The following is a 26,290-nucleotide window of genomic DNA, read 5'->3' on the forward strand; positions in this document are numbered from 1 at the left end:
TAAACCCACACAGTAGTTTGCAAGGCTGAAGAGAAAGGCGTTGCTGTGTCTCTGTGGGTAGTGGTGGTCAGGGGGCCCAAGTGTCATCCTGAGTTTGGGAGCTGTGCTGACAACCTCCCTGGATGCTGCAGCCAGGTTATGTTTGAGAGGGCTTGAGCTCGGGTGGCAGTGTTGTGCTGCCACAGGTTTCATCTTTATAATGAGATGGATAAATGAGGGTCCACATTAGTTCTGGTCAGTTAGGAGGGTATCATGCCACTTCATGAAGCAGGATTATTAGTGTGGCTGTTTTGGCCAACTTCCAGGTAGATTCTCCTCTGCTCTGCAAGCACTTTTCCTTGCTAATGACCCAAAACCATGATGTGGCATCATTACTTGGTGCTGAAAACCAGCAATGTTTTATTCCAAAGTCCGCTGCACATCAGTGCCTGAGTGCTCTGCCTGTACCAGCTATGCTTTAACACACACCAAAATCCTTCATGTCGCCAGCTGCGACAGAAATCACTACAATTAGTTTGGTGTGGCATTTCTCATCCACCGCCCATGCAGCATAGTCCCAGACACATATCTCCTTCCAGTTATGCTGGAAGATTTTGGTTTTCCCTTCTGGACCACAAACATTTCCAGCAGCAAATGCTGCCTGCTCAGCAGAGCAGCCTGTATGTCTGTGGGCTTGAGAAGTACGCGACCATTAAGGATTCATGCTCTGTAATAGCTTCACCTGGGAATATCCATCCAAACAAGCTGTGCTCTAACCCCTTCCACTGCCTGCAGTTACCACAAACTTTGCAACGAGGAAAGGAATCAGCTGGGGGAGTCTGCAGTTGGTGCGGTACATTAGCAGTGTCTTGTAGTTAAGCACAGGAGTCACCATGCTTCGCTGTTCAAGAACAAGGGCTTAGTTAAAAAGAAGGTGGGGGAAAGGGGGAATCCACAAACTGACCCTGGTCTTGTGCTGTTCAGCTTGAGTCGAAGTTTTATTAAAGATTTCCATTCGGCAGAACCATCTAATAAATCTTACTGGTTAACAGTCAGAGGAGGAGGAAGAAAATGCTTTTCTGGTGTCTGTTGGGAATTGCTGGTACTAAATTAGCTTCTCTGGAATTATTGCTGGCACCATCACGCTGCCGCTGTTGCCCCGTGGAGGCTCTCTGTAGCACACGCCTGTTTGCATGCTGCCTGCATCCTAAGCAAGCAGAATATGGAATTTTTAATCACGCACAGAAACGCATTTGGTATTCCTTTTGCTTGACGAAAAATAAACCCTTGAAGGGCATTGCGGGAAGGGAGAATGCTTGCCTGCAAAGGGAGGAATTGCCACTGTTGGAGGGGAGGGATGCCTGTGCAAGTCTTTTTGGAGGGAGGTATCCAGCAGAGGAAGGTGTGATTGTCCCAGCTCTTCATCCCTGTGGGCTGTTGTCTGCTGCCTCCGCCTCCAAAGATCACATAAAGGAACAGGGGGATCTGTTCATTTCTGCCAAACTGAGACGGGGTCCATGTGGCAAACAGGACACACTTACCTGATGTTTGGGAAATGTCAAATATCTCCCTCATACACTGTGTAGATGTTCGAGATCTCTGTGTGAGTTCTCATTGCATTTTAAAATGCTTCAGGCCTATTACAGCTCTTTGCTCATTTGGCACAATCCCTCAAAGGGTTAATTCTAGGTCAACACGAATTTCTTATTGACTTCCATCAGGCTGGGCTTAATCTGAAAACGATGCTCACTTCGCTCTTCTGCTCATTGTGAGCTGGAGACCTGAACCATTCATTTTTTGTTTTTCACTAAAAGTCATTTAACTTGATATTAAACCCATTTGAATGGACCTTTAATTCTGCCATGCAGGGGAATGCCATGCACATCTCTCTTCCCTGTGCTCAAAGCCATCACACTCCCTAGACATTAACATGCAGAAACAGTGCAGATAAAAATGAAAGTGATGCAGTCAAGATTTTCCCCAGCAAATTCGGTATTGAGTAATTCCTGGTGAGAGGAGATCAATAGCATGCAGTTAATTTTTAAGTTGTTTATGTTGTTGCTTTTAAAACATGTTTTTTGTGATCCATGCTAATGAGTGGAATGGGGAATTTATAGATTCATAGACTAAGGTCAGAAGGGATCTCTGTGCTTCGTTAATCTGAGCTTGTGTATATGCAGGCTATGGACTTTCCCCCAGGCAGCACCCCTGTTGGAAAAGTATCTAATCTCCTCTTAAAAACACTGAGTGTTGGTGAGTTCACCCCCTCCCTTGCTGGTTCTCTGTTTAATTATCCTGGCTGTTGGGAAAGTGCCTCACTTAAAGGCTGAGATGTGTAATTTGACTTTCTAGCCCCTGTAACCTGCTACGCCTTTGTCTGTGAGCCTGAAAGCTTTTCCACTTGCTCTCAGTGATCAAGTCACCTCTCAGCCTTTCTTTGATAAACTCCTTAGATTTCATGTCAAAGATTTGATTTCCAACCCGGGGTCACTTTTGCAGCTTCTCTTTGAACTTCTGCTGATATTTCCACATGTTCATGCACGGACCCAAGACCTGCATTCCTCTCGCCACGTTGTACTGCAGCACTGTTCTCTCTTCCCAGCTTCAACTTCTCCTTGCCGTGTTAGGGCTTGCATTGTATATCCAATATTGCACTGACCTTTTATCCACTGCCTTGCAAGAAGAGCTCATGTTGTGTAGCTCTGAGTGGCCTCCTTTGTGTCCTCTGAGTGCCTGACTTTCTAAGGGGAGCAGGGCTCCTATGATTGTGCTTCCTCCATGTATTACTTTGCATTTAAAATACCACTGCTAGCTTGAGACCGACTGAGACATGCAGATAACTGACTAAAATAGCTCCTTCTGTAATATTTTTACCCACTGTTACACCACCTGCAGCCTTTACCAGGGGAGATTTTTCTATTACCTGGATGGCTGGTAGATCTATTAAACAGCACTGAAGAAGAATCAATGCTTGCTACTGGTGGCCTTGCTCAATGATATCTCCTCATTAACAACTACATTTTGAGATCTGTCAGTGAAGCACATTTAATCTCTCTAATGTGTGCCTTGTTAATTCCATATAATACCAGACAAATACCTTGGAGAGACTGCAGCATATTACAGCATCAGTTGTCTTCAGCAGCCAGGCATGTTTTATTAAAAACCAAAACAAAGAATGCAATTTCCCCCTGCACCCCCCCAAAAAAAGCAAAAGTCAATAGGTTGGTTTAATAAGACCCATTTTCCAGAAAAGCTCATTGATTGCTATTCATCATAGTATTAGCATCTAGTTATTTGATGATGAAATCCCAAATTAACCACTCTGGTATTTTGCAGAGGACTAACATGAGGCTAAGTGAGACCACTTAGCCTGATGCTGGTACTTCGCAAAATTAATTGCTGCACTAAAATTCTCCCTTTCACCTTTTTAAAATATGGGAACACTTTGGCAGTGCCCTGATCCATCCTGAGCTGTAAGAGTTATTAAAAATCAACATTAGTGCTTCAATCAGCTCCTCAGTGAAGTCTCTAAAGACACCTGCGTCTAAGAGAGCCGGGCTGCCTGATCTGAGAACTTCACTTCTGAGTTCACACCTATCCTTGTTGCTAACAGTGACTGCTTTTGGACTCTCACAGCAGAACATGGAACGAAACCATCTTCCTCCCTTCCAAATGCAGATCAGAAGCAGCCAGTGGACTAGGCTGTGTTACACTTTGCTGCTTCATCAGCAGTGGTTTTGTAGCTGATTAAGATCACAAATTTGATCCCCAAAGGTTTAAACTGCCTTTCCTTTTACCCCTATGAGCCCTTAATACTTCACTGGTTCCCCGAGGCTACTGTAGCAGTAGCCAGTTTCTAACCTATTTGTTATTGCTAACCTCCCACCCTTCCTATTTCCATTCAAACTGATTTATTTTTTGTCATAGGTTTTACATCTCCTTTTGGCTGAAGTATTTTTTCCTGACTGTTTCCCAGCACATTTAACAATTTTTGAAATTGTCCCTTTTCGGGCACCCAATTGGGATGTACGAACTATTCCTTTTTTTCGGTAGTTACCCACTATCAATGTAGGTTTCCACTCTATTGCTTTAGGCTTCAGAAAAAAAAGTCATTGGAAAGTTTAGTGACAGGTGTCATACTCTGCTTAAGCAAAACCAGTTTATTATGGCACCACAGCAACAGCTAGTATTTAGATCACTGGTTAGTCTCCTTGGTCCATCACAAGGTCTCCCACTGATTCTCTTCTGCAGAGTGAAGAGCAAAGTATCCTATCCCTTCACATTAGGAACCCTGGGGAGTTTTTGTGTGAGATGCTCAGCCAACAGCTCCTGCTTGAAATCACCCTTGCAATTTCTTTTACAGTGCATTCCAGATACTTCATTAGCAGATTTTTGTTACATTTTACAAAACAGAGATGTTCTAAGAGCTGCTCAACCCTCTCTATGGGAAGACACAGCAATGTATCAAAAGTACAAGTCCCTCACATTTCATTTTACTGCTTAGGTCTCTGATCCTGAACTGCATTGTACCCTTTATTTCTGGTTTTCAGGAGAAAAATGCCATTAGCAGCTGACTGAGCACTGCAGGCTTCACCTCCTGCTACAGCAGAGGGACAAGGAAGACTCATCCTTAGTGCAGGGTCTAAGCTCATGAAGCCGGCTGCCTGGACCACTCTGCGTTACAATAAAATCTGCTCCAGCAGCCAAGAGAGGGCGCTCCTTAAATTAACAAAAGAAACGGAGGAAAAAAAAAAACCAGGGAAAAAAAAAAAAAAACCAGGGAAAAAAGCCCAACCCAGCAAGAAGAGAAAAACGGAGCATGCTTTCTTAAAAGGATTTTTCTCATTGCACCAAAGTGAATGGTTAAATGCCACAAGGTAAAAACATGGAGGTGTTTTTCAACCATGTGATGGGGCCTAGGGACACCGCTGGGGAAGTAGCATTGCTGTGGGCTGAATGACTGGGAGATGTGGGTTTGTTGTGGGCCCAGATGATGGCTCATTTGCTGCTCCTCCCCACGCTTGTCAGTGTTTTGCCTGGGCACATGCCTGGCACAACCCCTCTGTCCTGGTTTTGCTCAGTGCCCTGAGACTCGTTGCATCAGGTATTAGTAACAAACCCTCACCCAGCACCTGCAGCAGTTTGTGGACCAGCAATGGCTTTTCCCTGTGGAACTGATAGCTCAGCCAGCCCTCAGCATGGGATCTGCTCTGAGAGGGGCTGGTGCTGTATAAAGTCTGAAACAAGCCTGTCTGATTGCCCGTAACAGCCATGAGTACTTTTTAAAAGGCCTTTAAGTTCTGTCAGTACTTGCAATGGGGGCTAGGTTTTATTTTTGTCATCCAATTTGGGCAGTTTCTTAAACCTGTGACTGGGACTGGGGAAGCAAGCCCCCAAAGCTTCTGAAAGGATGTAATAAATAAGAATAACTAATATCACTGTGTGGTGTTTACTCAGTGGTTTTTTTTTTCTTTCAAGGATCGTTTAGGTGATTTTTAGCAAAACCATGTTCCACATTATAATGGTCTCTCCTACAGCAGGTATTTATCATCCTTTGGTTACAACGGCAAACTGAGGAAGACAGTGTTTTTGTAGTTACTGAAGGAGCCCAACGCATGTCCCTCCCCATGATTCATCACTCCTGAACTTGAAGAGACACATGAACCATAGTAGGGTCCTGGATGTGCACTCTGGGAAATGCTGTACCCCTGAACATGTACAAAAAAGACATGAGGAAAGCCCCAGATGATCCACACCTCCCTTCCCCTCTCCCCTTCACTATTAGGTTATATTAGCTTATTTATCAGCAGAAAATGTTAAAGGCACCAGTAATTCAGTTTTAATGGTTTTTCTCACCTGCAGAACTGCCTGGAGTGGTTCATGTTGGGACCTGCTTTAATATTGCCTTTCTCTGGGTCATAGATGGTGGTTGCTCGTGCATACGCTCCTCCAAGAATAAAGATGAACCCATTGAGAGTGACTGCAGGAGCATATTTGTTATCTGTCAATGGAAAGCAACACTGAGATCAGTTTTAGGCTCAGGTTTGCAGCCTGTTTTTTTTTTTTTATTTATACATTCCCCTTATTTACAGATAAGTCACGTTTCTCTAAACCTCCAAGGCTAAGGAAAGAAAAATGAGGAAACCTTTCCTGGTTTTGTTCTCCTCTCTCCAAGTTCTCAAAGGCACTTTTAAAGTTCATCAGTCCTTCATCCCCCCAATATGCACCTCCCTCTGAACTGGGAAAGCACAATTACCCTCTCCCAAAGCCTAATGGAGTTACTGTGAAAGCCCCACTCTTACATACGAAATTAAGATGTCAAGTTGCTTAAGAACTTAGAACTGCTGCAAATTTTAACTCAGATGCTTCCCATGCCCGTGCAGCAGTTAAGTACAGTAGAAACCCACAATGCAGAGGTCCATTTAAGAACACCCAATAGTTGGTTCTCTTCAGTATTCTGCTTTTGCTTGTGGGAAGGTCACCCACATAATGCAGATCATCTTCTGAGACCCGATTTTTTTTGCCTTCATCTGTCTCATAAATTCATCTGCACTTTTATTTTCAGATGTGTGTGTACCTCCAAGCAGTCCTGTATTTTACCAATAAACTCTGCGATGCTGGAGTCTGAAATTACGGAAGTCCATTATCTTAAATCAAGTTCAGTCAGAGGTTCCAAGGATGCTTGAAAACTCTTGTGTTAGCTGCGGCATTATTAGAAATATTGGTAAAACTTAACCATAAATTATCGAATGAAATAAGTCTAATTTAATTAGTTGACTTGTCCCGTATGCCATTAGCATGCCATATGCACATGATTAAATATGAGCCAGTTGGGCTGAAATTTCTCATGATGGTGTCTGTCTTGATGCGATACAGGTTTTTTAATCAACACTTCAGTGAAACCAATCAGCAGTGTCTGGAACAAAAGATGGCAAAATACATTCCTTTATTGGAGTTAAAATAAGCCTCTCACCAGTTCTCTAAGAAGCAAGAGCCTAAGCCCTCTGGTGTGGGAAGATGACATTTCCTGGGTGGCTATCCTGGTGTCAGGGGACACAGAAAAATTCTCTACATAGATATAAGGTAAAGCCTTTCCAAAATCTGCATTTTTATATGCTCAGAAAAGGTTGGGTTTGCATCTCCAGTGCAGAAACATCCTAGACACAGTGCTGATGGCCTCAGCCACTGCAGCCCTCCTCCTGTGTGCAGGGAGCTGGGCAGCAAGCTTTAGAGGAGGTGTGATACCAGCTTTATTATGCTCTTACGTCTCCGACAAGGGCCTCTATCTAATTTCAAAGGGGTCTGTATATTCCTCCCAGATCCGTAACACTATGACTGTGTCCTTTTATGAACACAGAAGGAGAAGGGTTTAAACCAGCCCCCGCAGCTTCACTTTTGGCATTTGCTTACTTCTTGCACCACTGGTCTTGTAACCCTGAGGTTCTTGTAAAACCACCTTATTCCATTAAATGTTTTATGAGGGATTTAATTTGTCAGAAGTCAAGCAAAAGCTGATGAATGTCTCCAGAAGAGAGGTAATTTCCTTAACTGAGGTTTGAACTGATTAAACTAGAAAGGAAATAATGGTTTTGTGGTGTTTGCTTCTGTTCCAGCACAGCCATGGGTCTTGTCCAGTTCATCTCACCCCATGTCAGTGTGTACTCACGGCGACATAACAGGGGTGCAGCACCTGGCATGAAACCAGACAAAACATGTTATGGGTTAAAGTTGGACTCCTATTGTGCTGAGTATCTACAGGCATATGTCAAAAAACCATGGATGTATTAGGAAAATGTCACTGATCTCTGGGAACAGATGGGAAGAAACTAATTCATCCAGAAAATAGAACAAGGAGTATTCAGTTTCTTCTCGGTGCCACTAAGCCACTATAATTCATCAGAAAGACTTATCTGTCCTAACAACCCGGCTCACATCCCTTTCCAAATCAGACTTGCATATGTGACATTTTTTCCAGTTAAGACACTCATCAGAAATTTTCCATATTTAATTATCACATCTTCCTGGGTTTTTTCCTTCGACTTGCAGTGTTTTGCAGGAGAATGAAACTCTTGCATAAAAAATCAGAACTCGGCTCCCTAATCCCACAGGGAAATTATCTGGGGCTCCCTGAAGGCAGAAACAGCGACTTCTCAGGAGACTGAATCACTGACTACACATTCCTTTTTGTTAAAGAAAGAGAGGGAAACCCCTTGGTTATTTTTATAGTGACTTTTTTTAATTCTTTCTTTTCAAATAGGCAGACACTCTGATATTCTTTTTCTTATTTTTTAAGTTTTTGGTTATCATCAATATTTCAATACATCACCTATCTGTTGTCTTTTTACTGCTTTTGTCTTTAGCTAACACTTCATAAACTGGTATAAAATAAGCCTGTGATAGAAAACCAGAGAAATCCCTGCCACTTGTTTCAGGAAGGGAGACACTCGCAGCAGTCTCCTGATCCTGATGAAGACATGGCAGAAAGACACAAGGGACACCCTCAAGAGACAGGTTGAAAGAAGACAGTGGGCTTTATTTTTGTTTTGTTACCATGGAGGCAGGAATTGTTCATGCATACAAGGAGTGTGGAAAACTCAAGCCATCATTCCTGCTACCCAGGTGTGGATGACCACCTTCAGTCTTTAACCTCACTTCATCTTAGGTGCTACCCACACTTTTCCCTTGCTGTTGTCCATCTTGGACAGCCTCCTGCAAATGCTCAGGAGACTGCAACTTCTGTTGCTGCTCTAAGTCCTCACCATGCTCATAGCATAAAGCAGGTGGCTGGGGAGCCTAATTTTGCAAAAGCATGTTCTGGTTGGGTTTTTTGGTCAATGCTACTGGGTGTACATACGAGCTTCTATGGGTCAGCAGCATACGGTGGGATATACCAGGGACACTGGTTATTTCAAATGAGTACTTCCCTGCCAGAGGGAAGGAAGAGAGGGGAGAAGCAACACAGAAACAGAGAAGCAGCCTCCTTTCCCCTCCAAAATTCAAGCGTTGGTGCTGTCAGATACAGTAACCCATTTTAAGCTGGAAAATCTTAAATGGGATTTGTCCAGGACAGCAAGCACACTTGAGATTAAAAGGAAGAATAAATGTAAAGGAAATAATAGATAAAAGGTACTCTTCTCTCTAAGTGGATAACATAATAAAATCATTCTTCTGTGCTGTTGATATAGGAAAATATGCAAGTATTTCTACTCCAGTGACAAGTCATTGCAGTAAGGGGTATGCACTCAACAACAATCCTTGAGCCAGAGGTGTACTTCACATGGGGTTGATAATTTAACCTACCAGTATGCTCCTCACTTAGTAATGACAGCGTACTGTCTGTGATGTGTTTCATGGCTCTCCTATCTCTCAGTACATTATATGGTCAAGTAGCATAGTCCTGCTTTCCCTCCCATGATTGCTTAAAGATCTTATGTCGCCTCCCAGTGAAACACTTGGTCAGAGACTGAAGTGCCATTACACTGAATGGCAGCAGCACTTCATATGAGAAAAGGTTATTAAAACCAAGCTAGTCTTTTACCATTTTTATCATGAGGAAAAAAACGTGGGCATGCCACCAGTCCAGATATAACTCCAACTGAAGGGTCTCTCTTGTAAGCGCAGGTGGCTAGTGGGGAGGTTGATGCAAATGATGAAGCAGATTGAAGAACAGAGGCTAGTTAATATAAAATAAATCTGCTTTTAACAGTAAGTGCCTGTTCCCGTCTCTGAATACTATGCAGACAAGCTCAAGGATGGCATAGTAATGGATAAGATAACGTCCTGCGGCAGCTAGGAGACCGTGGTCTGATTCTTAACATAGCTCATGAGGCCAAAGTGCAGCTACTGCAGTTAACAGGAGGGTCTCAGATGTCAGCCCTCCGGCATGGTGTCTCCTCTTGGCTGATTCCTTGTAATTATGCAACAGGTTGCAGGGCCCTGTGGTTCCCTCCATGACCCTTGAGCAAACTTTCCTCCTGGACCCTGAAGTTGAGTGTCCACAGCTTACAAATGCTGCATTTCATGTATGTGTGGTGGGATCACCAGTGCCAAAACAGAAAGCTCCACCTGCTGCTGTGGGCTGAGACAAATGTTGATGAACTGAAGAGAATTGGACAAAGCATGGTCACACAGATGAAGGGGAGGTAGCAAGGCAGAGAAAGTACGTGCAGTGGGAACACGTCAAGGAGTAGAAAAAAACATTCTGAATGGTGCATATGGTATACATAGAGGAGAAATGGGTGAGACAAAAGAAAGTAATATTCAAGCTTACTCGTGGGATAAACACCAAGAACTAGTCATGGCAAGAAAAATACACTGTAGGATGAGATGAAACCTTCATTGCTTTGAGAGTTAATAGGTGAGAGCTGGCTAAACCCACACACGGGTACAAAACTATTGGCCTTGGGGAAAGGGGCAGGACATGTGTCTGATTTTTCTTGTAGAGTCCATAAATAACTTAATGGGAATGATTATGCATTTTCACCAAACTAAGCCACAGGACAGTGCAGTAAAAATGTATGGATGCTACTAATGCTGTTTTCCAGATATTTCTTACATTCTCAGCTCTGTGATTGTCCCGCATATCACTGCAAGAGTAAATGGCATGGTGAGGAACTAGACAGTTGATTGGAAGTCTAAAATGCTCATAGATCTTTGACCTGTGTTCCCATAGTTCTCACCAGATTTTAAAATTTAATAGTCATGATGACTAACCAGTGTTTTTTGTGCAATCCAGAAACATTAATAAAAACTTGTAATTCCACCAGTACAGACACTGACTGTACAGAGTGTCAAAAAAAGGTATATTTTAGTGTCCTGGCATGAAGGCACAAAGTGAACTAAAAGGCAGTGACTAGATAATTAGGCTTAGTAACAACCACTGACTTCAGCATGTCTATAGCCATCTTGTTAAATAAGACAAGCCTCAGGAAGCTGGGCATGGGATATTTTTAGCAGAGTGATATAGGGCAGCCTGGCAAGATATGGAAAGGCAGGTGCTGCAAGTAGGTAGCCTGGGTTCATTTACCATTGTAGGATTTACTTTGGCTTGATAGCAGCAAACTTCTTAGAGCTCAAAACACGGAAGTGATGTGTGATGTGCTTTACCAAGAATATGCAATGTGGAAGCCCTGGGAAGCTACCTTATTCCAGTAACATCAATCTGTGGGCTGCACTGATGCACGAACATCTATCCCTCCAAGGCTGGGGAGGATAGATGTGGGGCAAGGGATGGGACACTGAGAAAGACCCTCTCCTCTTCAAACATGTATGTGTATAATCAACACCTACCCAAAGGCTACCACAGCATCCATGTGCAGTGAGTTGGTGAGCCTAGTGTCAACCTACTGTATGCAGGCATCCATGTCCCAGCACTTCCTGGCCATTAAGGGCTAAATAATAAATGGAAACTGGGAGTGAATTCACTGCTTATTCCTAGAAGAAATCCAGAGAGAAGAGAGCAGAGGCTGAGCTGCATGGACTTGCTATAGGTCCCTACTTCATATCTTCTCTGCACAGGTAGGATATCAGTATCCAGCCTGCTTCACCTCCACTGAGATTAGCCAAAAAAATTACCTTCCCTGTTGCCATGATTGATGCCAGTGTTGCCTTGGGCAAGTCTGGCACACAACGCTTTGGAAGAGATGGGTCTGTTGGGTTCAAATGTGTCCTATATTGTGTTCAATGCACTATCATAAAATACCAGTGACTTGAGACTGGTACTGCTGGTCTAAAAACCTCCAGAGACCTTGGCTGCTTTCAAAATCTGCTCCTACTGTTGCACATCTGAACATGCTTGCTTTTTCTTAAATAACCTGTTGTCCTATCTGAGGTCAAACAGATTTCACTGATATCTGGGGTGACCTTAAACAGCAGAACTCACCACAGGATAGCTCCGTTGCCTTAGCTCAGAGAGATACCTCAAGAATTCACAAATCAACACAAAAAAGTTCTGAGGATGTCAAAGGCATCCCAGCAGTGATCATCCCACAATTCATCTCAGCTCCATTTTGCAAAAAGCACTCCAAGGGTCCTTCTACTCCCTTGTTGGGTTTAGACTGTACCGTACTTGGTGTAGCATCCACTTCTAGGGGATACTTTACAAATGCAGGTGACAATACGGTTCTTGTAGAGATGGAGAAATCGAAGTATATAATCTCAATATTCCCACTGCCTTTTAGTGAAGATCATGCATCACATCAGTGCAGTTTCCCAGACATTCTCCATGGGGTGCCATTTTTTAGGCTCTGTGTTATTTTACTTTATTTACAAATAAATTGACATTATACATTTCCCAGCAAAGACACAGCAACTCCTCATTTTATCATGTATTTTATGCTTTCAGCTTAACTAATTAACTTTGATTACACCAAGAAAACATGAATACCATCCTTTAACTTCACTGGTGTCATGTATTTTTGTTAGGAAATAATAGCACCCGTCTATTAGAACAGGTGACGAACCCATCTCTGAATGGTTTGAATCATTTTTTCCAAGCATGCTTGGTGTTGATGCCTGCTAGGCAGAATAACGAGCCCAGGGAATGATTTCTTAGCTCCTGTGGCACTTGCACTATTTTTGTGAGGAAAAGGAATACCTCTTTGCATAATGCATTCATTTTTGCAATAAGCTGTGGGTCCAGAAAACCTCATACTGTCAGTCAGTGGATTAAATGAGCAGCAGCAGCTGTAGCCACGTGATAGAAAAAGCCAGGCAATAAGGTTGTTTGCATTGCTGTACTACATAAACATAGCTTTTGCCGCTTAACGCCCTCCTGCTGGGCGCTTCATGCTGCATCATATGCATGTCATGTTATGTTAGGCTGGACACAAACAGCAGCAAGGGGGCTGAAAAACTGCAGCACCTTCTGCATAGGGGAGGCTACACCGTGACTGTATCAGCTCCTCATGACCTGATCTACTAGGGAACCCCAAGAAGAGAGTCAAAATAATTGTAACAAGCTACAATATAAAGAACAGCTTGGTTTAGCTTTCTGAATATTCTCAAAGCTTACCTGAATACCTTATAACTGTGCTTCTATAACTTGTTACTTGCCACTCCTATGGCTCTACCAGGCTCAATAATGAGACCACGATTTTTTAAAAACCTCATGTCACAGTTTCAATGTGACTAAGAGGTTTAGGGTGGTGATATAGGCATGAGGTATCTACAATCTCTCCAGAAGAGGTTGCCCGGACAGGTTGTAGGTGCTTCATGCCTGGAAATGTCCAAGTTCAGGCTGGATGAGGCTTTGAGCAACTCGGTCTAGTTGAAGGTGTCCCTGCTCACTGCAGGGGCATTGGACTAGATGAGCTTTAAAGGTCCTGAACTGTTCTATTAATCTAGGATGCCAAAGTAAGCCACCACAAAACAGCTTCTCTTTTACTGTATGAGTGCTGTTTCTTCGGCAGCCAAGTATAGCCAGACTGAAGGCTGCCCATAGTCACCCAGCACAGAGTGGGTGGGCCAGGTTGGCTGTTAGTCTGCAGTGACATCCTTGTGAGGCTGAACACCAAACCATGTTTCCAAAAGCAACCTAAACACTCACGGTGCAAATCATAACAGAAAGCAAGTAAGGTGCAAACTTATGAGCCATATCCTCATTTTGGAAGGAAGTCTGCACTGTTGACACTGTCTGGTACATTGTAAAATTTGGCCTCTTGTCTTGCTCTTTGTTCAGTAAAATGTTCAGTGAGCTTGGGGGCATTATAATCTACAAACACGGTTCTAATAACTTACGTATCTTGGAGGTTTCAGCCTCTGAAGCTTGTATTCCTGTGGACACCACTGATAAATCCCAGTTAAGAATGACTGCTACTTCCCACAGGACAGGCGGCATCTTAACAAACCCATGAGTAATAAACCATTAACTGATGGTGGTGTTAAACCGCATGGAGCAACACATGACGCCAGGATGAAGTTTCACTGCACTTTGCAATTTCTTTTGGATCTAAAATTACTAATTGTCCATACCCAATAACTGCATTCCTTTTTCCTCTAATTTGAACTCATCACTTCTGCTGATAACTAGCTGTATTAATGAGTGACAGTTGCCTTCAGTAAAGATCCAGATAATTGCCTCTCTGGTATAATATACTATGCATTCCTGCCAACATGTCATAAATGTATCTTCCCCCACCCCCCAACTCATTTGCTTTCTGCAAAGGCATTAAAATGCCTGTAGCAGAGATCTCTGTTGTACTACGGGTTTACTCTGACACCACTCATCCCTTACCGATCATGGGAGACTCTATGAAACTCCACGAATTAGTCTGAGGGATGTAGGACTGCAAGACCCCTGCAGCTCGTCCGGCTTCGTTCACCCCACCGAAGACGTAGATCTTCCCACCACAGACAGTCGCGGCAGCTGAATGGACGGCCTTTGGCAGGGGAGCGATGGTCTCCCACTGGTTGGTTATTGTATCGTACCTAGGAGAACAGCAGCTGGAATGAGCTGAGATGACACAATGCTGGGCAAGATAGACAGGTAGAGGAAGCAGGCTGGGATACAACAGAAAGGCAGCTTGACAAGCAGAAGAAAAGCAGAGGTGGAAAATGTACTTTTTAACATCCTACAAATTCAAGCACTCGGTGTAATTAATGCTTTTTCTAAGCTTTTAAAACATTGAGGAAAGCCCAGAAAAAGCTGGTTCTGTTTTCTGTATATGCCTCTCAGATCTCATTATAGGCTAAGCTAAAGAAACTCAGGACATCTTTGTTAAGATGTCTTCCAGTAATTATTTCTTTTAATGAGTATACAATGAGATTATTCTTGCAAATCAGTACAGTGATATCCAATAGAGACTGCAGGCAGGCAACTGTTAATGTTCTTCAGTTGTTCAGCCTGTGGAAAACATCTCACCTGCACATAAAGCAACGCAATAGCTCTTTTTCCTCTGGTTAACTGGCCAGTGATGTACATTTTGTGCCAGAATGAGCTGCTTCCATTTAATTTTCATTGTACAAACCAAACTACTGTGCTTCATTGCAGGATGCTGCAAACAGTAATGCTGGAATAAGATTTCACCATTGCATCCATATTTGACATGAAGCAAACAGAAAAGAGTAGGCATGAAAGTGCTAAATTAGTTTTAAGGTCGTCAGTATCTGATTTAATTAAGCCATTGACCATAAGGGATGTGCAGTTAATAATCCACGGATGAAGATTCATTTTAGACAATGTCACAAGCACAGACGTCAATTTTTTTTCCTTTAAAGATAATGTGGCAGGGATCCAAATAGCTGCTCTAAAATGAGTCTGGGAGACAGCACAAAATAACATGATTTTTAGGCTTCTATATTTCCATGTAATGGCACATTCAGTCAAATAGGAGTTTCCTGCATAGCGATTATTCAGAATTGTTGACTGCAAGAACAGAAGCTCTCATCACCCATTCAGGCTTTTTGCTCTTAGTATTAGTGATATGCAATATGCAAACACGAAATGAATCCATGGCCATGAACCCATCTGTAAAAAATGATTTAGCAACAAGGGATTTTTCCCTTTGTAACATGTCCCTCAAGTTTTCACTGCCCAAACCTGGGGACAATAAAAGGGTGAAATTCTATAAATGGTGGAAACAGCACAAGAATAATGTTCCTAATGAAGACACATTAATGAGTTTCCAAGTAATAGAACTGAAAGTAATTAACACAGTCATAAAACTGAGGCAAAAGCAAGAGGGAAGCAAACTTTAACTAAAAAAAAATAAAATTAGGCAAGTCCCTTCTAATGAGCATGGAGAACTGCCTTGTACAATGCTCTGAATTAGTTACCGAGAAATTAAATTCATCTACAACAAGTGATCAAAGGGGAGAAATATAACAAGATTAAACAACACGGTGCTGGGAGCAATCAACACGACACACCTATATTGGGCTGATTCTTAGCACTTAGTACCAAACCTAAGCCTGCAGATGCATTCTGAATGCACAAGCGCCTCCTCCAAGGAAGGCAACATATGCTGCATCTCCTGCATTTGCCCACAGCACTTGGGGCAGCACTTGGTCTATACTAGCAGATATGCAAAATAGTTTTGTACACTGCTTTTGGGTCACATTTTGCTAACTCATCTACAGCAATAATTTGGGGCTTGATTATTTAATTCTTGATGTCTTATTAAAAGCTGGTTAAGAAATTGGTTATAATTGGTTAGAAAAGGGAAAGCAATAATGCCAAGAACTGACCTAATGGTCCTTTTTAGCACCTTGGCTTCTAAGATACAAATTATACCTGTTACTCAATATATATTGTCTCACACCATCCAATCTGACTTAGCACCAGGAACGTTTGTGGACAGTTGAAGAGGCTTGAGATGGGATTATGAGTGGCTACACTGCCTTTCCTGGCACTGGCAGAAGTACCTGGCAGACCACAGTTCCCAAAACAGATGTGTTCCTCCCAATGACTTTCTGATCATTCGAATACATTTTTGGAAAGGAAGGGTTACATCCTTCACATATCCTGTAGGCTGGGTGTGTCTGAGGACCAATGTCTATAGGAACACTGGAGAAAGCATCCAATTACAGAAACAATCATCCTTTTTTCTGGATGAATATCACTACTGGGACCTCAGGTCCCCCAGACCCTGTTTTTCACCCACTTTCATTGTTCTCTAGTTATGCCTTATGATGATAGAACTGATCTTTCTTTCTCCCACCCTGCATCTGTCACTGGGAAACCATGAATGGCTGGTTTCACTTCATCTGCTGAAAGCCAAAGGCTGCAAATCTACTGGATACAGGTGCAAGTGGAGCTTAAAAAACCCCCACTATTGTCTTGAGGGTCATTTGGTTTAAAAAATCAATGAACTGTAAAGTAGGTGGAAGCAAGTCCCTGTCCACGTAACACAGACATCTAATGTGGGTTTTACATGGGCTGTACAGTGGAGCAACCCTCTTACAAACCTAACTTACCCCTGGGGCTGAAGATGATGATGCCTTCAAGGCTTCCTGATATGTGTCCATCAAGTCCCTCCATCCCCCTGGGAAATTTATTCCTCTGGTTCATTCCCTCACTGCAATACTGTAGACCTGATTTCTAGTCTCTGTTTTGCTTCAGCTCCCACCCATGAGAAAGTAAGTAAGTAGTTTTTTTTTCCTGTTGGGATTATAAAGCTGTCTGCTACCAAATCTCTCTCTTTCACATATGGACTTGTAGAAAATAATAGTCACCTCTTCACCTTGTACGTGATAAACTAAGTAGTCTAAGCTCCTTAAGTCTCTGCAAGGCAGGTTTCCATCATTTTGGTCTATCGCAAGTCAGCTCCTAATATGTTCACACAAGGATTTGCACCAGATTAACGAAATTGGTTTAAAAATGAATAAAGTTGAATCTTCGTAACCTTCCAGGACAGGAAATAATGACACCTGCTTTACCTCTCTGCCCTAGGGCCTTTCCATGTGTTGTATCATCTCTGGTTTTGCTGTCACTCCACTGCCACTAGTGCTACTGGGGCTCCTCAGCTGCCTTTAATGCTGGCTCTGCTCAGGGGCCAGCGGGGAGAGAACTGATTTAAAGAATAATCACATTGATCTCTTTCCATTAGTCAAGCTTTGCATTTGATTTCCCTGTTTGAAGCTGTAGATGGAGACTTAATGGGAGCTGGCTTCATGCCAAGCAAAGGTTTTCCTTCCCTCTCCTCCACTGCTCCCTCTAGTCCTGGTGTTTCCATTCTTGTCTTGGCTATGGGCCTACCAAGCCCATGAAACCTCCTGAACTTGAAACTTCAAGGACATCTCCTTTCTCATGACTGACTCGTGGTTTTGCAGTACTTGTACGCTATGGACTCACGTGTGGTTTTACACACATCCCCTTGCACACCTTTCTCTACCTTCAGAGCAGTCCCTGCAATCCTGCTGTCTATGGCCCTGCCAGGCTCCAGACATCAGACTTCCCATGCATGCAGGACATGTGTCCCCTGGCCTGTCACTTCATGTGCAGCAAGAACCGTTGTCTCACCTGACCCTTGTGCAGTCACTATCCTCTGGTTTATATGTTATTTATGTACTCATGATATGACAAATCATCTGATTCAGCAGAAAATAGAGTCCAGGACTGAGAGCACACGCAGAAATTACCTTGCTGGCTTCCACAATTCTCCACTCCTAGGATTCCATCAGTAGACCTGATCTTCCTACTGCTTCACTCATCTCATTCAATGCCTCCCTTCTTGCTCTTTCCCTATCACCTCGGTATTAACAGCAGAAAACCATTCATTTCAAGCTGTGCCATGCGCTTCTCTGCCTTCTTAATTTTTAATCTCTTCAGTACCTGAAAACACTTTTTTTTCCTCTCCTCAGTCTCTTAATTTTTCCCCTTCTAGGTTAAACAGCTATATGCGTATCTTCATTTATTCACATTATAAAATCCTTAGACCACAGTTAGTTGCTTACAGACATGCACCCTCCAGTTTCTTATACATTATTTAAATCTATTTGTAGGAAAGCTGCTATTTAAAATAAAGCTGTACAGTGGCATACTGATCTGCTCACCAGATAATTCACATGTTGTTTAAAATCGCATTAATGGATTGCTGGTTTTTGTCTTTTTTGTTTTCTTCTTGACTGTTCTGAGGGGCTTAAGAAATTATCCTTGGACAAAGCTATTTATTTAATTTTCTGAAGACATCATAGAGATACAGAATCATATAGTTTGGAAAAGACCTTTAAGATCATCAAGTCCAACCACTAAACCATGTCGCTAAGTACCACATAGAATCATAGAACAGTTAGGGCTGGAAAGGACCTTAAGATCATCAAGTTCCAACCCCCCTGCCATGGGCAGGGACACCTCACACTAAACCATATCACCCAAGGCTCTGTCCAACCTGGCCTTGAACATCGCCAGGGATGGAGCATTCACAGCTTCCCAGGGCAAACCATTCCAGTGCCTCACCACCCTAACAGGAAAGAATTTCCTCCTTATATCCAATCTGAACTTCCCCTATTGAAGTTTGAGCCTGTCATCTCTTGTCCTATCACTACAGTCCTTAATGAAGAGTCCCTCCTCAGCATCCCTATAGGCCCCCTTCAGGTACTGGAAGGCTGCTATGAGGTCTCCACGCAGCCTTCTCTTCTCCAGGCTGAACAAACCCAACTTTCTCAGCCTATCTTCATACAGGAGGTGCTCCAGTCCCCTGATCATCCTCGTGGCCCTCCTCTGGACTTGTTCCAACAGTTCCATGTCCTTTTTATGTTGAGGACACCAGAACTGCACACAATACTCCAAGTGAGGTCTCACAAGAGCAGAATAAAGAGGCAGGATCACTTCCTTCGACCTGCTGGTCACACTGCTTTTGATGCAGCCCAGGATACAGTTGGCTTTCTGGGCTGCGAGCGCACACTGAAGCTGGCTCATGTTCATTTCCTCATTGACCAGCACCCCCAAGTCCTTCTCCACAGGGCTGCTCTGAATCTCTTCTCTGCCCAGCCTGTAGCTGTGCCTGGGATTGCTCTGACCCAATTGTAGGACCTTGCACCTGCCATGGTTAAACTTCATCAGGTTGGCATCAGCCCACCTCACAAGCGTGTCCAGGTCCCTCTGGATGGCATTCCTTCCCTCCAGCGTATCAACCAAACCACACAGCTTGGTGTCATCAGCAAGCTTGCTGAGGGTGCACTCAATCCCACTGTCCATGTCACCGACAAAGATGTTGAACAAGACTGGTCCCAACCCCAATCCCTGAGGGACAGCACTCATTACTGGTCTCTAGCTGGATATTGAGCCATTGACCACAACTCTTTGCATGCAGCCATCCAGCCAGTTCTTTATCCACCGAGTGGTCCATTCATCAAATTGATGTCTCTCCAATTTAGAGATAAGGATGTCATGCAGGACAGTGTGAAACACTTTGCCCAAGTCCAGGTGGATGATGTTAACTGCTCTACCCCTGTCCATCAGTTCTGTAGCCCCATCATAGAAGGCCACCAAATTGGTCAGTCAGGATTTCCCCTTGGTGAAGCCATGCTGGCTGTCACCAAACACCTTGTTGTTTTTAATGTGCCTTAGCATGCCTTCCAGGAGAATCTGCTCCAAGATTTTGCCAGGCACAGAGGTGAGACTGACTGGTCTGTAGTTCCCTGGGTCATCCGTTTTCCCCTTCTTGAAAATGGGGGTTATATTTCCATTTTTCCAGTTGTTGGGAACTTCACCTGACTGCCATAATTTTTCAAATATGATGGACAGTGGCTTAGCAACTGAATTCACCAGCTCCTTCAGTACCTGCAGATGGATTTCATCAGGATCCATGGACTTGTGCATGTTCAGGTTCTTAAGATGGTCTCGAACCAGATTCTCTCCTACTGTGGGTCCAACGACTTCATTGTCACAGTCCCTGTGTCTGCCTTCCAAGACTTGGGTGGTGTGGTCAGAGCATTCTACACCTCTTTTAAATACCTCCAGGGATGGTGACTCAAACACTTCCCTGGGCAGCCAGTTCCAATATTTGACAACCGTTTGAGTGAAGAAATTTTTCCCAGTATCCAATCGGAACCTCCCCTGAAGCAACTTGAGACCATTTCCTCTTGTCCTATCAATTGTTACTTGGAAGAAGAGACAAACCCCCACTACACTACAACCTCCGTTCAGGTAGTTGGAGAGTGATAAAGTCTTCCCTGAGCCTCCTTCTCTCCAGGCTAAACAACCTCAGCTGCTCCTTATAAGACTGGTGCTCCAGGCCCTTCGCCAGCTTCATTGTCCTTTGGACCCACTTCAGCACTTCAATGTCTTTCTTGTAGCGAGTACCCAGAACTGAATGCAATATTCACCCTCACCATTGCCCAGACAGGGGGATGATCACTGCCCTGGCCCTGCTGGCCACACTATTTCTGATACAGGCCAGGATGCCAACTGGCCTTCTTGGATGCATGGGCACATGCTGACTCATGTTCAGCCAGCCATCAACAAACACACCCAGGTCCTTTTCCACCAGGTAGCTTTTTCCACTGGGCACCACTCTGCCCCAAGCCTGTAGCATCGCATGTGGTTGTTGTGACCCAGGTGCAGGACCTGGCACTGAGTCTTATCGAACCTCATACAACTGGCCTTGGCCCACCAATTCAGATCCCCCTGTAAAGCCTTCCTACCTCGAACATATTAACCAGAATATACCCTCAAGATAATAAACAGAACTAGCCCCAGTACCAAGCCCTGGAGAACACCACTTGAGACTGTCCTCCAATGGGATTTAACTCCACTCTCTACCATTCTTTGGGCCCAGCCGTTCACCCAGTTTTTTTTACCCAACAAAGAGTGCACCCATCCAACCCATGAGCAGCCAGTTTCTCCATGACATTGCTGTGGGAAACGGTGTCAAAAACTTTACTGAAGTCTAGGGAGACAACACCCACAGTCTTTCCCTCAGCCAGTAATCTGCCACCTTGTCACAGAAGAAGATCAGGTTAATCAAGTAGGACCTGCCTTCACAGAGCCACGCTGACTGGTCCAGATCACTTGGTTGTCCTGTATGTGTCATGTGATGGCACTCAAGATGATCTGCTGCATAACCTTCCCTGGCACTGATGCCAGGCTGGCAGGTCCGTAGTTCCCCGGACCCTCCTTCTGTCCCTTCTTTTAGGTTAATGTCCCATTTCCTAATCTCCAGTCAGCTGGGACCTCCCTGGTTAGCCAGGATTGCTGATAAATGATGGGAAGTGGCTCGGTGAGCAGTTTCATCAGCAGACCCAGTAATCTTGGGGGTATCCCATCTGGTCGCACAGCCATGTGTGTCTAAGTGGTGTAGCAGGTGACTGACCATTTACCCTTGGACTGTGGGGACTTTTTTTGCTCCCCATCTCCTGACTTCTAGATCAGGGTCTGGGTATCCTGAGAATGACTGGTCTTACTAGTAAAGACTGAGGCAAAGAAGGCAGTAGACATCTCAGCCTTTTCCTCAGCCTTTGCCACTGTGTTTCCTCCCACATCCAACAAAGAACAGAGGCTCTCTTAGCCCTCCTTTTGTTGCTAATGTATTTACAGAAACATGTTTATTGTTTTTTTACAGCAGTAGCCAGGTTAAGTTCTAATTGGGCTTTGACCCTTCTAATTTGCTCTCTCGCAGCATCATTGTAGCCCTTCTGAGTTACTTGCACCTAGGGACAAAAGTCCCTAACATACAGGGCTACCCCAATGCCTCGCCTTCCTTGCCTATCCCTTCTGAAGAGTTTACAGCCATCTGTTTCAGCACTCTAGCTGTGTGAGTTATCCCACCATGTTTCAGTGAAGGAACTATGCTGTTAGTTTTCCTGCTGCACAATGGCTTCCAGCTCCTCCTATTGCTCATGCTGTGCACTCCTGTAGATGCACTTCAGTTGGGCTATTGATTACACCACCTTTTCCTGGGGAGAAGCCCTAATTCCTGTGTGACCACATCTCAGTAAAACAGCAGGTTCTGAAGCAGTTTCTAAAGCTTCTAAAGCTTACTTGTTACACTGAATATTTAGACAGTCTTCCAGGTACAGACTGCCAGCCAAAGTAATCTTCCAATTTTAGACAACCCTATTGTAGAAGTGCTGTCAGGTCAAGGGGATTCATCTTCCCTGTCCTTCAAACAGATAATAACCACAAAGCACCCACATTTCCTCACTTTTAGTCACATACATTGTCTTGTCAGCATATGCAGTCTTCTCAGCTCTCAAATTGCATATATTACAGGGCCCATCCATTATCTAAAAACCTAGTTTGTGGATCCACTTCATTTCACTGCCTCCCGACTCAACTCATATCTCAGAAAAAGACAGAAAGTGTAATACCCTCTTGCCTAACACCTAATGACTTGCTCCCTGTCACACAGAAACTTGCCAGAGGGGCTTGATGGAGAACAGCAGCCATGCTGTTATTTCCCTAAACACTCATTCCAAAAACATAACTCTCCCTGAACATATACCCATGTATAGCCACAGAAATGGACATATAACTCAGCCCCTCTGGCACATGCATATTGTTTTAAGATGAGTAACGAAAGACTCCTACTCATCTGTTTGTGACTGATAGTCCTGTAATATTATCCATCGAGCCAGAATTTTTACTGCCTCTTTACAGACAAATGGCAGAAAAAAGGTAAAAAATCTCAGCCCTATTGAAGCTGATGGGAAAACACCCACTGATTTAAGTGGCATCAGAATTTCTGGTTGAGGCTGCACCTTTCAGCATCAATGACACAACCAAAACCACAGAGACAGGAGCTCAGGAGCTGATGCCATAAATCATTAGGGGTCCAGTGGTCCCTCCTTGCTTTAATGCTTTCTAATGGTGCAGAAGATGAATTAGGTGGCAGCATGTATAACTAAGATGGTCTGACATTTGTTTTTTAAAAACGGAATATAGTAAAAACATCTTTGTGAGAGTTTAACGACTTAGGATGAAATATTAAAAAAAATCCAGCAAAAAACAGGTGGAAAACAAGAAGGAAACTGGGAGAAAATGTTATTTTCTCTGTCTTCAAAGACCCACTGTGGTGAAATACCCTGTAGGCTCCTTGCTCTGGGGCTGCTAACTGAGGTGAGGTCACGGTAAGTCGCTCTGGACTGGAAACATGCCCTCCACCATGCCAGTGAATATGCATCAAAATCTGGCCAAAGCTGACCATGGACACGCTTGAGCTAACTGAGCAAGCAGAAAGCAAAATGTGGTTGGGAAAGATAAGCTGCATGTGGACAATGAAAAGTGGTAGGTGGCCCAGTGGGTGAGGGTGACCAGTGCCTTGCCTTTCACACTGGTGGCACAGCCGAGGACCACATTGTGTATTAGGCCTGGGTAAGCCCCCATACCTCCATCTGGATGGACAGCAGAGCTATAATGTCAGATGCAACCTTTGAGGTGAAAAACTAACTGAAACCCAAGAGTGTGCGACCCTGAAATCCAACACTGAGGGGAACAATGTTAACCTCAAAAGTAAATGTAATTTTTGGCATCATGTGATTTGGAGCATGTGATCATGTCACATTATTTTAATATAGTGCTTTTGTAAGACCTGCTGGAATGACACAGAGGTGTCCCCCTCCTAAGAGGTGGTATCTCAGTGTCCCATTGAAAGCAAAACAATATTTGAAGAGCAATGTGCAGCCCACACAGAAATATGGTGGGAGAACCTCAGTTGCCTGTAGCTCTTGAGGTTAGGAGAGGAAGAAACAGTCAAGAAGTGGGCATTAACTGAGCATAAGACAGCAGTAATTAAAGTGACTTCAGTTTGTATTTTCATGTGTTTTTTTTAGAGTTGCCATCCAAATTCAGAAAGACTTACTTCTTGCAAAAAGGGGTACAGTGATTAAAATTCCTGAACTTGCACAAACTAGCTGCCTCATCCGAATGGCAAATGCTTTTGTCTTAAAAGGCCTAACTTTTCTCAGCACAGCTACAAGGGTCTGCTTTTTCTCACCTGCATTTCTAATAGCAGACCCTGAAATTCCCTTTCCAAACCCCACAGTTTCAACCATGTCATGCTTTGCTTCTGTCATCCCCCACTACCATTTTAATACAAAGAGTGAAAAGAAAACATCCCCAAAACTCTTTAATTTCTTGGCATAACCCAAAGGAGGCCATGTTGCACTTTTTCCATGTCTTTGTCTCACAACTCACTTTATAGACAATAGCAGATTAATTATAACCACGGGTTTAGCAAATCCCCATGACAAGACATCCTTATTGTGGTTGAGACAGCGTGCACTGAAATGATAGGGAGGAAATCTGCTCCTTTCCCACATCCAAGTCTCTTGGTGGGCTCGTTACAATTGCAAACCAGCACGGCTGCTCTCCCTGAGCTGAGGGCCTGCGTGCGACTTTGCAGGCTGCAAGGTCGTTTGTGGCAAGGGCTTGGGTGACTGAGATGAGAAGGAAGGAGAGGAGGTGACTTTGCTTGATTTGGAGTTCATTCAAGTGATTGACATTTGGGGTGCTTTGTTAAAGAGAGGCCATGAGAATCAGAGCAGAAACAGAAACGAGACCCAAGCAATGGCATCTACCAAGACACATACCCACAGCACTATTTTGATGTTCATCTTTATCGAGAGATGGGCTGAAACACTGGGCTCTCTCCTTCACAGAATCACAGAATCCCAAGGGTTGGAAGGGACCTCAAAAGATCATCTAGTCCAAGCCCCCTGCAAGAGCAGGGTAACCTAGAGTACATCACACAGGAACTAGTCCAGGCGGGCCTTGAATATCTCCAATGTAGGAGACTCCACAACCCCCCTGAGTAACCTGTTCCAGTGCTCTGTCACTCTCACAGTAAAGAAGTTCTTCCTGATGTTCACATGCAACCTCCTATGCTCCAGTTTACACCCATTGCCCCTTGTCCTATCACTGGACATCACTGAAAAAAACCTAGCTCCATCATCCTGACACTCACCCTTTACATATTTGTAAACACTGATGAGGTCACCCCTCAGTCTCCTCCAAGCTAAACAGACCCAGCTCCTTCCTACGTTCACAAAACCACTTCTGCTAGTTAAAAATGTATTGACTTAAATTACAGGACAAACACCCTCAGAAATCGTACATAAATCTGCATAAAACGTTATGATTTCTTTTGAAGCAAGTCCTGAGGGTACTGCCCTCTTATGCTAAAGGTTAAGGAGGGAGGCAATGCTCACACACTGCATTCACTGCTATGATTTAGCATTCATTCTTCGCTGTCTGCATTTCCCTGACTTGTTGAGAGCATTGTCACCAGCATCAGCTCTGTGCCTGGGATGGGAGGGAAGGCTGCATACAGACCTTGTCCCACAGCACACGTCTTTTCCAGGGGCTATTTGTCACACCTGTGTCTCCTAGGTCAAATAGTGCCAAATTTGTGAAGACAGAGGAACACAAAACTAGAGCCATATGTGAATGGTGGCCACTCAGCACCAGGTAAGATCTCCCTGGCCATACATACAGACAACTGGTCTATTCCATGCACTGAACTAGGCAGAAATCCTCCAGGGAAAGAAAAGTCATCATATGATTAAAGTTGGTGCCAAAAAGTAGATTGGCGGAAGAAAACTTTATTTTTGGCATTTTCTGATTTCCTGTGTGTTTGACTTTGAAACATTAATAAACTTTTAATACAGATTTTGGCATTCAGTGTTTGCCCTATCTGCCTAAATGAGAAAAGAACAAACCAACCCCTGCACGAATGGAACACAAATGTTGCAGCGCCAAAATCCCAAAATAACAGATGGAAAGCACCTTTAATCCTCACCTTTTGAAAAATGTACTTTTTTTTTTTTTAAGAAAAATCTGTCTTAGGCCTATCCCTTTCTGCCTTGGCCTGCTTCAAAAAGGTGCTGAAGTACTGAAATTCAGCAATTAAAACTGAGAAAGAGGGAAAAATAT

General features: G+C 43.7%; 2 protein-coding genes across 4 annotated transcripts in view; both read right to left on the bottom strand.

Annotated features, from left to right (window-relative positions):
- The window catches only part of LOC133222549 (uncharacterized), a 146,788-nt gene extending 126,925 nt beyond the window's left edge, over positions 1-19,863 (bottom strand). The window contains exon 1 of the mRNA XM_061372352.1: positions 18,688-19,863. Within this exon, the coding sequence (XP_061228336.1) occupies positions 18,923-19,678 (756 nt within the window). The 5' untranslated portion in view covers positions 19,679-19,863 and the 3' untranslated portion in view covers positions 18,688-18,922. The remainder of the gene's footprint in view (positions 1-18,687) is intronic.
- Positions 1-26,290, bottom strand: part of KLHL29 (kelch like family member 29) — a 405,698-nt gene that overhangs the window by 8,082 nt on the left and 371,326 nt on the right. For all 3 annotated transcript variants that reach the window (XM_061372334.1, XM_061372335.1, XM_061372333.1), the window contains 2 exons: positions 14,213-14,406; positions 5,836-5,980 (listed from right to left, as the gene is read on the bottom strand). In XM_061372334.1, the coding sequence (XP_061228318.1) occupies positions 5,836-5,980; positions 14,213-14,406 (339 nt within the window). The remainder of the gene's footprint in view (positions 1-5,835; positions 5,981-14,212; positions 14,407-26,290) is intronic.

Source organism: Neopsephotus bourkii, unplaced genomic scaffold (assembly GCF_033783945.1).
Source record: "Neopsephotus bourkii isolate Nb327-2 ecotype Australia unplaced genomic scaffold, CSIRO-AGI_Nbou_v1 NB_1600, whole genome shotgun sequence".
Lineage (NCBI taxonomy): Eukaryota > Metazoa > Chordata > Aves > Psittaciformes > Psittacidae > Neopsephotus > Neopsephotus bourkii.